At 42.6% G+C, this 13488-nt stretch overlaps 1 protein-coding gene across 1 annotated transcript in view; it reads left to right on the top strand.

Annotated features, from left to right (window-relative positions):
* LOC139457383 (scavenger receptor cysteine-rich domain-containing protein DMBT1-like) overlaps positions 1–13488 on the top strand; it is a 92243-nt gene that overhangs the window by 55413 nt on the left and 23342 nt on the right. Inside the window, exon 5 of the mRNA XM_071238788.1 lies at positions 6774–7106. Coding sequence (XP_071094889.1) covers positions 6774–7106 — 333 coding nt within the window. The remainder of the gene's footprint in view (positions 1–6773; positions 7107–13488) is intronic.

Below are 13488 nucleotides of genomic sequence, written 5' to 3'. Positions count from 1 at the left end.
TCCCAGAAAAATTATGTTTGACATCATGTGAAATGAGTCCCATCGCTCACCTCCTTATGAACCCCAATTTTCATTCCAATCAGTTTTACTATCAAGCTCCTCATAACCAAACCCTCAGTTAATTTCCTAAATCATTGATCAACCGAACATACTCCTAACTCAAAGAACTTTATGATGAAAACTAAATACTCTGTCAGACTGGAAGGTGCCGAAAAGATACTTAATCATGTTAATCAGACATTCCAATCGAACAGTAGTACCGGTACTCAGAAATATTTGATCTCATCAAGACTGATAATTTGTTCAATCCATTCATTTCCCCTCTGACACTTATATTGCAAGACCGGATTCCACTAATTTCATTTTACTAATGAAAAGTCACTAGCAAAATCAATAATCATTTGCCCTGGGGGTGATGCCCTCACCCTGTACAGTCACTTCTCTCATATTCATCTGTATTTTAACCTAAAGCCTGATTTAATAAAGTACATTTTAAGTTAATATTAAAAACCCTTTTTTCCAAAATACCCAGGTTATACTTACATATCGATCTGTCTTTCTGTCTGTCTGTACTAGTATTGGACTAATGCCGATTTGATAGTTCTAGCCAACTGAGATACCATGCTGCAGTGTAACATGAATATCCCACTCAGACACTGTATACTAACTCCAAGGGGACCAGTCCTTGATTTAGCACCTTACTGCCAAGCGCCTGGCTGGGTAACAATAAGTACCATCTTTTAACATCTTTTGGTAGGACGCGGCTGGGGATCGACCCCCAACATTCTTTCCTCCCTGCAGACGCTATACCACCAGAGGTTTGGTTCCAAGATAACAATATGCATCTGCATAAAAACATGTGACATGGTAAATCAGCCACACCACCCCTTGAAATGTGCTGTCCGAGGTCATGTGCTTCATGACTGTCACAATGTTATGTTTGGTAGCTTCTTTATTTCTTCGGAAATATTCATGCCACATTTATCACTTTCTTTCATTGGTGTATTTTCATATCCCCTAGTTTCTTTTGCATAGTTTATATACTCTTCAAAAAAAGAAACGCAAAAACTGATATTTTTGGCCATAAAAACAAAATTAGTTGGGGAACATGTACGATTCAGAAAAACGCACCTAGTACATTAACAAAAGGGCCATGGAGCTGCACACACTGCATGTGCAGCAGCACTATGAACTGTATTAAAGTGCAGGGTTTTCGATTGCCTGGCATCTGTGTCAATCGAACAGTGACAGTTCGACAAGATAGCCAGGATTTTCAATGTAGCGCCCAGCACCGGCATGGGTCAACACATGATTGGCCAAGGTTGGGATGACCAAGAGGAACCACCCCAAGATTGCTACATCCGACTACGCCACCTACGAGCATACCAAATACCCAGACTGCGCAGAATCTCCGACCAGACCATACAAAACCGTTTAAGAGCAGCAGGTCTACAAGCAAGATGTCCTGTTAGACGTGTCATAGTGAGTCGACAACATCGTCAACAATGACTGCATTGGTGTTGTCAACAGGGTATGGCCTCAACTGCGATGGAGAGATGTTTGGTTCAACGAAGCATCAAGATTTCTCCTCCATATCGAGAGGATGGAAGAGCATGGGTCTACAGACGTCGGGGAGAACATTATGCAGGAAACTGCGTTCAGGGAGTGGACAGGTTTGGTGGGGGTAGCATTATGATGTGGGAGGCTATCTCTCATCATGGTAGTGCAGGTTTGGTCCATATCCAGGGCCATCTTACGGCTCAATGATACATCAACGAAATTCTCCTACCACACATGCTCCAAATTGCAGCTAACGGCAACGGTGTATCATTGTGCGAGAAATCTGGGTGTCATCATGGATCCGCTCTACAGATTAGATAAGCATATCACAGCCATATTCAAATGTGCAAATTACCAAAGGACAAACTCATATCAACATCGGACAAAGGAAATTTCATTGTTGATCCAAGCTTTTGTCGTCTCCAGGTTGGTTTATTGTAATTCCCTCCTCTATGATCTACCAAAGAGTGATGTAGTAAAACTACTGCATGTTCAGAATGCAGGTGCAAGAATTTCTGACTAGAACACCTTAGCGAGAACACATGACTACAATGGCTGCCAATCCATACTTACAGGAATTGCTTGTACCATACAAGCCAGCATGTCTCCCCGATTAAAAGATCATCATCAGCTAGTGGTACGAAAGTACCACACCAACAGATATGGTGATAGATCATTTCAACATGGTGACCCATTGCTATGAACAATCTGCCACAAGAAATCTGAGAAACAGAAAATCTCACAATCTTTAGAAAGACGCTCAAGACATGTCTCTTCAAGGGCGCCTTTGTCTAGATAAGTCATGGTCTCAACACATTTCAGAAGTTGTTAATTTGAAAATACACTGTACAAATTCTTAGTTTGATTTAATTAAGAAGTATAAATTCCTGGCCAACATCCATAAACACCACCTATCAAACAAAGTCTCCTTTTACCTAGCGAACTCCACATATGTATAATCACCCCGTGTCATTCAATACCTAAACTTTTGTCTATATGCCTTGCAGACCAACTTCTAAGCCTTCTAAAATAGCTTCACTTCATCATTGTTCAAACTAACATCAATGGGGAGTGCTGAATAAACTTCAGCTGTGCCCTTCGAAACACTTAGCAATAACATTACCCAATGCTCTTGTGGTCATATAAAGTATGTTGCATCCTTCTCAAAGTGAGTGGAAATCTAGAGGGACTAATCTAACATTTCTTGTCTCACATCAATGTAATTTTGAGAGGAATTATTTCCATTTTGCAGTCTCTTTTGCAAAAGCTGAATTCCCTCATATTTCCATCTCAACCAAATATTCTACAAGTTTCTTAACTTCACTTTTTTTCCATTTCTATAACACTTGACAATTCTGATTTATTCAACACCCTGATTTGCCCCTTACTTGGAGACACAACAAATGTCTCACCCTTAAACTTCATGCTATAGTAACAAACTTTACAATAATCCTGTGCAAAGTAACAAGGTACATTGCAACTACTGAAATCATTTTGTTTAAATTTTAAAATCCCCTGCAAATTTAACTCCGATCACAGACGAGCCCACAATTTCTTTTTCGAGCTGATTCCCAATTTGAAAGTAAGATTAACCAAAGACCAATATACGTCTTTGGATTAACCCAGAAATCAAATGAAACTATTTCTGATTTCTCCAGATATATATTGGGCCTGAAATTATTATAGAAATCAAATTTCTCATATAATTTGTTTTGAACCAAGCAATGTATAACACAAAAGCAAAAAACTTCCAGGTATTCTTCTGCTCCATCTTGAATTTTCTGAATTTGATTTCTTTTTCTTGTGGAAGTTCCTGAATATATTTCCAATATGCTAAACTGTATACCCACCAAATATCAGACACTCCGATTGTTTGCCACCCTGATTTGGAAGGCTTTTTTCTGAACTTGAACCAGGGGGTTCACAACATGGAAGTTTGCAGACTAATGCCCAGGTGAAACCGGAATCTGTTGTACCATTGCATATTGAACAGAACTGTTGTTTTTATGAGAGTTTGCATCAACAACCACATTATACTTTCCTGGTACGCAGACTGGCTCTCTTGCCACTACTTTTACAGTACCCAAGATGGATCTTGTTTCAGATATTTTCATGAAACTTTTGATCCATGACTCATGGACAGACATCTCAGAGACCACATTTAAGTTCTGTCCATGCTCTTGAAGTAGCATGTCTCAACATAGTCTAATAACAGTCATCCCATGTATACGTGGCATCTCCTTCCTCTGCTGCCTGGTTGCCAGATCAGAGCAATTTAGGAATTGTTTTTCGTAATGTGTCAATTTCCAGTTCAATATATCTAATGTTTGGTTTCTCCAAACCGTTGGCTGTCCAAAGCATGAGCCACCCCTGTTTTTGGAGAAGCTTAATACCGAATGGTTTGAAGAAATAGTTGAAGAAATATTTCGTAATTATTGACCCTGTATCTCACAGGTATTTGGTTTCCACCCCACCAACAACCCGACTCATGGCAGTAGAGGGTTTCATTTTCCTGGCAACTGAGGTGAAGCTGGCCCTTGGTTACCTTGATGCTGGCCCCTGCCAATTCCTCTGCTTTGCTAGTGATAACTGCCTGTACCATGTTCCTGGCCTCTGGCTCTGTGATGCTGATAATAGGCCTATATGTACTTAGGGATGCAGGTTAGGGAAAAACTCCAGAATGCACATATCAAGGACAAACTTCTGGCTGGGTACAAATGTTGACTCGAAAAAATCTGGAGTTCAGAGCTGAACACCGACAATAAAGTTAAAGCCACAAATACTTATGCTGTACCTGTCCTTTCCTATTTTTTGGTGTCGTTGATTGGACGAAAAAAGAAATTCAGGGTATTGACACTCTCACACGAAGAATCATGTCTGACAATAGATCCCACCATCCTCGCTCTTCCCCCAATCGCTTATATTTACCAATCATAATGGGAGGGCATGGTTTGATTAATGTGGAGGCTCTTCATGATAGAAATGTATTGTGCATTTTTGCACACATATATTTGTCTGTTAATCATCTTGTGAAGCATGTCAAGACTCATGATGACAACAAGGCATTCCACTGTTTTCATAAACGAGCCAAGGGTAAAGGACATACTGTATTTTCTTGAGTATAGTGCGCACCCATGTATAATGCGCACCCCCCTCTAGCGGGTTCAATATTTTGGAAAAAAAGAAATTTGAATATTAGGCGCAGAAAAAAATTACACCATACCCTTTCAGCGAAGTCCGGCAAATGAACGGGTGCCGAGAAACTTTGTCAGTACAAATTCGAAATTTGAGATAAAATATCGCCAGACATGTTTATTTACCGTTTAAATAGTACTTAATGTTCTGCTAGGCATTGTTTTATATCTAGGGATTAAGATTACCTTTTCGAAAAAAAGTGCACACTATACTCAAGAAAATACGGTAATCTCTATGTCAGTGTTTATTTTGTTGATGGTTCTGTACTGCTGGAGGTTACAGAAATGAGTGTCAACCAAGCAAAGTACCATATCAAAACGGCCCAGACTTTTCAAGGAGAGGCTATCTGAAGGACTACTGAATCGAGTTTATGTGCAGTGTGTTGAGATGATCAGCAACCCTGCAGAGTCCTTTGCTTGGATGAAGTCGGCTGACCTGAGAGTGAAACAGTAGGCTTACTGTTTGCTGCTCAGGACCAGTGACTTCCCACTTGAATCCACCAATGTGTGATTTTGCATCAAAATGTAAATATGAAATGTAGATTATGCAATGAATTGAATGAGACTGTGCAACACGTTGTCAGTGGATGCCCCGCTTTGGCACAAACACAGTATCTTAAGCGACATGACAGTGTCTTGATCATTTTTTTCCCGTCTTCACCATGCTTGTTGTTATGACAGAGAGGTCCATCCATGGTACGACCCGGAATATGTAGAGGGCATCATGGAAAATGATAAATACAAAATTCTTTGGAATAGGCCCATTTACAGCCTCAGATCTTGTCCTTTTTATCCCCCGCCCCAACGAAGTTGGCGGGGAATATAGAAATGGGTTCCGTCTGTGCGTGCGTGTGTATGTGCGTCCCGAAATCGTTTCCAGAGCATAACTATTTCTCTACGAAACTTTGCATGTCTATCAGACTCATGCTGAACTGGTGCCTTTTGCTATTTAGGAATTTTATAGATTTTTATTTTTTACGTTTCCATTGCAACAAGTTGGACTTAGGTTCTATAAGGGTGGTGTTCGTTTCCGGAGCGTAACTCAAAAACCATTAAATAATTTCTTACAAAACTTTGCGTGTTTACCAGACACATACTGAACTGGTGCCTTTTGATATATAGCACTTTTAGAAATTCTTATTGTTTATGTTTCCATGACAACAAGTTGGATTTAAGTTTTAATATAGGATTGGTTTACTTAAGTAGTATAACAAATAAACTGTTAAATATTTCCTTGCCAAACATTGCATGTCTAAATATAAAGCGCATACTGAACTAGTGCCATTTGATATTAAGGAGTTTTAGAAATGTTTATATTAGAATTTCCATTGCAGCTTTTTTGACATGGGCAAGAGAAATGTTGGGTCAGTTACCTGGTTTGGGACCGTAACGTGTTAAAATGGGTGGGGGATATAGATGACTTTGTCAACTAAACGCTTGTTTAATTTGACAGCTATGTGGTCACTGGTCATTGTCGCATTTTAGCAGATACTAGTACCTGGATAAGTGCAGTATATGAATGTATAATATTATAATTATCATTAACACCATCAACATGGTCAAACCATGTCAAATAATTTATTTTGTTATTGTTTCGCTGAATATGATGAATAATACATCAACTGATGACCTGTTACTGTATTAGTGATTAAATATTCATATTCGTTACCATATATTCGTGATATGAATCATATTCGCCTCACAGCGTATTCGTTGCAGCCCTAATATTTACAACACATTTATAGTCTCATTGTATGACTATAATCAGACCTATGGACAAATATGTGTTTTGTGTAAGCTCTGACATTTTTGTAGTTAATATGATGTTATACAGTCATCATATGGTTACATGTACACGAGGTACACTGCTAGAGCATTGACCTCACTTCTTTAGATGTTTTGTTTTTGCTTTTGTTGCAAACAAATTTTCTTAAATAATTCACTCTTTGTGTTTCATATGTGATACATGTTTTGCAAGTGTACTCTCTGTCAAACTTTCATAAATTTTCTGTTTTGCAGTTACTTCATCTGAGTATGCCAGGTTTGGCGGCTATGCCACGTTGTCATGGACTCTCCCGGATCCTGGGACCAGGGAGTTCAGTGTCTGTAAAAGTGAGACAAAGACATGCCTTCTTCACGTCACAAGCCACAATGATGTCAGAGCTGCCAGTGACAAGTTCACATCTAGAGTGAGATTCATTGGACACGTGTCATCATCAGGAACCGGTCTGTTCAGATTCGTGCTCTCTGATGTAACTTGGGAAGACGAAGGTCATTACAAGTGTTACAGAGGCTCACCAGCATCAGGGGGACCAATCATCCCTGACTGTGGACAGAATCTGGTAATACTGGGTACGTAATCCATATCCGTTCACAAAACATGCCTACAAAATGCTATTATTCTACTCAAGGCATACACTTTTTATGATATAGGAATTAACTTCTCTTCATGTTCAACCCTGTTCACTGTAAATTACAAACAATTAGTTGCCGCCAAGTAGTTTCGTAACTAACCATGCCGTGACGTCACATCGGCGGCCATATCACTTTTTTCCTGTGTGTGCTAGAATCAACACCTACTATAGTAGAAGTGACAATCTAGCACATGGTAACATGGTAGTAGATCACATTAACCTAAGATTATTCTGATAAGATTGCTATTGTAAGAGACATAAGAATAAATATATATTTGAAGTAATAGTGCTGCTGAAAGAGACTACACGCATGTGAGTATAGCTGGTGGGTTTGTGAGGTCGCCATGCAGTTTCCCATCAACCCTGGGTGTAAGAAGTGTGATCGAATTATGATCATGGGAGATCCTCATGTAAACTGCACGAAGTGCAGAGGGAAGACCTGCACAATGGAGAAGAGAAGACAATGTGAAAAGTGCACCCACATATCCGAAGAGATATTCTCCAAAATGTCAGAGGCCACGAAGAAGGTCAAGAGGAGAGAGGCGGCGAAGAAAAAGGTTGATAAGATCATCACTGAAAAATCAGTATCAGCTCTGGCTAAGACTAAGAGATCTTTGTCCACGGACGTGGGCCAGCCTACACAAGATCTACAAGCTGAGCCGCACGATATGCATGGACAGGCCGTCCACGGCAACCAGCCAGACGCCGTATGGCCCCACGGCGTATGGCCCCACGGCATTCCACCCAACTGATAAGCCGTCCAACCATCCATCTGTGAAGACTTAGACTCCATGGGCCAGCAACCAACAGCTACCAATCCTACCGACCACGGCTTACCGTTTGATCATTCAATGGGACCCAAACCAGCCTCATGGACGACTCCACAGAATTACCCAGCTCGCTGCCAGCCGACTGACCAGCCAGCTGTGAGGACAGCCAAGGCATGGCTACCATTACCCAAGGGCTACAAGCCACGCAAACACTTATTATGCTGGAGTCATGGTCACCAGAGGATGACGAGCCCTACGGGGCAGATTCTGAGGGATATGATTATCCACCACCAACAGGAGATACCCAAGGCTACTCAGAGCCAGAATCAGAAATAGACAACTCACCCCAACGATATCACAGCGATGGCTACACTTTTGTAGAAACGAATGAAGAGCTATACCACCTTATGCCTTCACTTCGGCTGCATTTGACAGAGGATTCACCAGCCCAGGCGCCAGAATACGGGGTATGTTATTTGCCTGCTCCATCTCAGCATATTTATCAGACGTTACCTTGGCCCTGCTATGCTGGCAAGGTCGTAGATCAATCAACGAATAACATCCATAGACTCAAGCACGATGAACGTCTAGGTCTCTTCCACCTATAAAACAGAAGTTATACAAGACGCTCAAGGCTATAATTCCGGAGTTGCAACACTTGGATTCTACAAATTTCTTCAAATTAGTGCGCAATCCCGACATCATGTTTCAAGGATATAGCATCGGTTGCCAGATACTCCATGGACATCGGGGCATATATAAATTGGTTTGTCGCTGGAATCAGACACACCATACCGCCTCTACAACCATCCTATGAAGGATGACTATGACTATTAGGACCGATCAAGTGGGACTAACCCACTGTCTCCATGATTCAGGAAGATTTACTGTCATCCCAAGTCTGGCAGGACTGCTTCAAGAAACGAGGATATAATCGCCGTGGAAGATCAAAGGGCAGAGGGAAAGAAAATTCTGACTTCCTTACAACAACCCCCCCCCCTCTGACGTTATAGTCCCTTTCCACTTGGCTACGTCTATGGATTGCGATTTACGCCCCCGTTTTTCAACATAATACCGACTCCAGGCCCATTGGGAGGGTGGGCGTCTTGCCATGCGCCGAAAATTGGAAGCAGGTTACACCCGACCACTGGATTCTAGACGACGTGGCTCACAGCTACAAGCTACACATCAGGAAACATCCGAGCCTGAACATCCACCCCATGGGTTGAAGATTTCACCTGACCAGTGCGAAGTTAGCAGCTGCAGAATTGACCGCCAGGAAGCTACTAAAGAAGCGAGCCATTCGGCAATTAAGGGGTCCAACAACACCAAGGCTTTTTACTCCCTAGTCTTTTTAGTGCCGAAGAAGAACACAACCGAGATGAGGGCGCTAATAGATCTAAAGAGGGTTGGGGTCGACGTTGAAGAAGGGAGACTGGCTTATCAGCCTAGATCTTACAGAGGCATATCTTCACGTCCCGATACATCCATCATCTCGGAAATATCTATGCTTCACGCTACAAATTCCAAGTCCTTCCATTTGGGATAGCAATAGCACCTTGGATATTCACCAGGATTACAGTGCCAGCCATCAAGTTCCCCCATCTCTAGCTAGTTCGAATCTATGGTTATCTGGACGACTTCTTAGCGGAAGACCAAGGGAAAGATCAACTACATCAGAACATGGTATTCTTGGTCCAGCTTATGACTTACCTAGGTTTTCTAGTCAACCCAGCCAAGTCAGAGATCACTCCGGTCCAAGACATTATATACATTGGAGTAAGATTCCAGGAATACAGGGGATATCTATGTCCACCAGAGCATCGATTCGACAAGACTATTAAGATGACCCAATCAATCTCAGGTCAAACCAGCAAGTTGCTGAGATGGTGAAGTCTCTGCCATGCAACTTGACATCTTTACAGGATATGACCTTCAGAGGAAGGCTGAGGCTATGTCCTCTACAGACATGGGTCAACTCTATATGATCGAAGGGGCTAGAATTCCAGTCTCAATTACCTCCAACTTTGCTACAAGACCTCCATTGGTGGAATCACAAAGAGCATGTGTGTGTGGCATCCTGCTGACTTATCCGAAGCCAGAACATCACCTATTCACAGACGCATCAGATTCGGGATGGGGAGCTCATATGGACGATCTCACAGCACAGGGATCATGGAACACAGAGAAGATCCTTCATATCAACTGCAGGGTATGAAGGCCATATATTACGCAATCCTGGAATGGAGAACACATCTTCATCTATCATAAGTTCTCATAGCAAGGGACAACATTAGGGCTGCAACAAATACATGATGAGTAATGAATTCAATTCATATATAGCTATGGTTCGATTCACCGAATACGCAAGTGAATCATAAAAGCCCTAGACAACACCACAGTAGTGGCATATATTCAGAAGCAGGGAGGAAACAGATCCAACTCCAAGATGATGGAGACGACACGCTTGTTTGCCTTGGTTGCCGGATGGAAGCGAGAAATATACCCGGGAAACTGAAGATACTGGTCGACAGCGTCTTACATTGGGGGAGAACAGATCTTCAGCTGGATAGCTCAGATATGGGACATACCACACATAGATCTATTCGCCACCTGCCAGAACAATGAACTTCCAGTTTATGTCAGTCAAATTTCCGACCCAAGAGCTCACAAGATCATGCTCTTTTGATGGATTGGACGAATCTATTTGGCTATGCATTCCCACCATGGTCTCTCCTAGACAAAGTCATCCACAAGGTGGAGGAGACGGATTGCAAATGGAATCTTATGAACCCATAGCGAAGGCTACCCTACAACAAAAAGCCAGGAAAACATCGTTTCTGCTAGTCATGGCTACAGCAGCAAAGTTTCGGAGTTACATGCCTCAGACTATTCTAGTCTTACCCATGATGAACATTGGGCTTCTATAAATAAAAGATCGCTCCAAGAAATTGTAGCCAAGAACCAATCTACCACAATGGGACCGTTGGGTCATGGACACTATACAATCCCGGCATTGGGACCAACAGTGGATCACCCAGACAGACTGTTATGTCCCATCAGAGCTCTCAAGTCTTCAGACCCACATAGCCATCGAAGGAGACTCTTACTTTCCTGTAAGACCAACTGGAACAAGGATATCACAAAGGCTACTTTAGCAGGATAGATGAAGGCCACAGTTGCACAAAGCTATTCACAGGCTCAGAATTCCATACCACGCCTCGGATCCTGCTCAGCTCACGAAATAAGAGCCCTAGCCATGAATCACGTGTCATGGACTACAGTCTCTGTAGAACAAGTAGTTTCCAGGTATCAGTGGGCCTGACAAAACACCTACACCAGCTTTTACTTACGTGCCGTGCAGCCGGACCTACAGGGCATTTATTCCTTTGGTCCAGTGGTCGCGGCACAAACTATCGTCCAATTCTGAGAATACTTCTATTACATATGAATTACTCCTTCCAACCTCCCCAATTCATCTACATCTAATAGGAGATGAGCGAAAAAAGTGAGGTTGCCGCCATGGTGACGTCACGGCGTGGGTAGTTACGAAACTACTTGGTGGCAACAAATTGTGTGTAATTGACAGTGAATAGGACGTATGTTGAAAATCTGAAAATTTTAGTTAGTGTGATTGAAGTCAAAATACAGGATTAATGGCAGATATGTAATAGAGGTGGTATTCTTAGAATTATTTACAATGATAACTATTGTTCGATTTTGGCTGCAATCACACCATGCTAATTTTTCAGATTTTCAACTGGGGTCCTCTTCACTGTCAACTATACAATCTGTTGTCCCCGCCATAGCACCTCTAGCAGTCTACATCTCTTCTGTGCGTAAAGGCGGGAAAACCTCACTTGTTTCCTGTGTGTGCTATTCAACACGTCTACGTATTTGTCTAGCACTCAGCTGTAGTCACACTATTCTAATACATTTCAGTATAAGTTTCTTAATCCAACTAATGATTTAGTGGTTTTATGGGCTTTGATTCATAAGTATTAGATGCATGATATAGACATGGGATTTCCCGGCGTCCTCTCCTCCTGAGTCAGCTTGTCACAAATATGGCCAATTTATGATCTCGGGCGACCCTCACGTAGAGTGTTGGAAGTGCAGAGAATCCACCTGTCCAGAGGATGATCGCTGTCCCCTCTGTCTCCCTCTCTCCAGGAAAGGGAGAGAAAAGATGCAGCCAAGAGAAAAGTGGATGATATTATCTCCCAGACTGAGAAACAACCTAGCTCTCTGCTCTCTAGTGTCTGATCAACCATCAGACACTAAACAGTTGTCTGTGCCGCTGGCACATCCAGAGTTTCCGGTCACCCTGCTGGAGCTATTATTTGCTCAAAAGACTTGATTCCACCAAGGGGCAGAAGAATACCCAGGCCATGAGGCCACATGGGGGACTGTCCATGACCGTTCAGATCCCCCCACAGCTCTACCAACCGTTTGTCTAAGCCTACAGAAAGAAATCATGCCTCACAACCCATTGTGAAGGAGTCGACCAGACTGGGGGTAAATTAGCACTGATAGGTGTAAGAATGGACATAGCAAGGGGCAAATTGAAGCCAGCTAGGCAATTAGCCCTGACAAAGATCAAAGCAATGTCCCAAGCACTAGGCAGATGGGTTCCCTGGTCACCGCTCATGGCTGGCTGGTGTCTCCTGATGTCAATGGCTTCTTGTAGTTTCCTTTGTCTCCAGTTGTTGTTGGTAGACAGGACTTTGGTGGCTTCCCACATGATATCTGTTATTACTCCAAAAGAAAATGAAAGTTGCCTTCCTATTAGCCATGGCAACTGCTGCTAGGTTCTCTGAGCTACACGTACTCGATTACTCAAGCCTCACTCGTACCCCCAATGGGTCTTTTGTCACCTTACGTTCTCTCCTGGATTTCATAGCTAAGAACCAAGCTGCTGCTCTTGGCCCCTTGGGTCACAGACATTACACCATTCCTGCACTGTGACCTACGATGGATCATCCTGACAGTCTTCTGTGCCCCATAAGAGCTCTCGAGTTCTTTTAGCTTCTACAGTTCCCCATCACCAACGTTACTAAGGCCACCGTAGCTGAATGGCTTAAGGCCCCATAGCCTCATGGTATCGCCAGGCCTCACCCAGGATCGTGTTCTTCCTATGAAATCAGAGCTCTAGCCACAAGTCTTGCCTCATGGACTTCAGTTTCCTCAGAACAAGTGGTTTCAAGTTGTCAGTGAGAATCACAGAAAACTTTTCCATCCTTTTACCAATGCGATATTCAGCCCAATCTTAAAGGGATTTTGCTTGGAGGGATCATCACCTACAGCTTCAAAAGGTGGGTACACATTTCTTCCTCTGATGATAGATCCAAGCATAGGGATAATCATAAATAGGATACACTGGTACTTATACCTCTCTATCTGCGCCAAGATCTAATCTTGTGGACTCAACGAGATCATGTAATGACGGGGATTCCTCTCACCCTACCTGGTCTTGAACACCACCTGTTCACAGACGCGTCGGATTCAGGTTGGGGAGCTCACATAGACGACCTCGAAGTTCAGGGTTTA

The sequence above is a fragment of the Haliotis cracherodii genome, unplaced genomic scaffold (assembly GCF_022045235.1).
Source record: "Haliotis cracherodii isolate W230 unplaced genomic scaffold, xgHalCrac1.p SCAF_12, whole genome shotgun sequence".
Taxonomy (NCBI): Eukaryota; Metazoa; Mollusca; class Gastropoda; order Lepetellida; family Haliotidae; genus Haliotis; species Haliotis cracherodii.
This window is presented reverse-complemented; position numbering and strand designations above follow the sequence as displayed.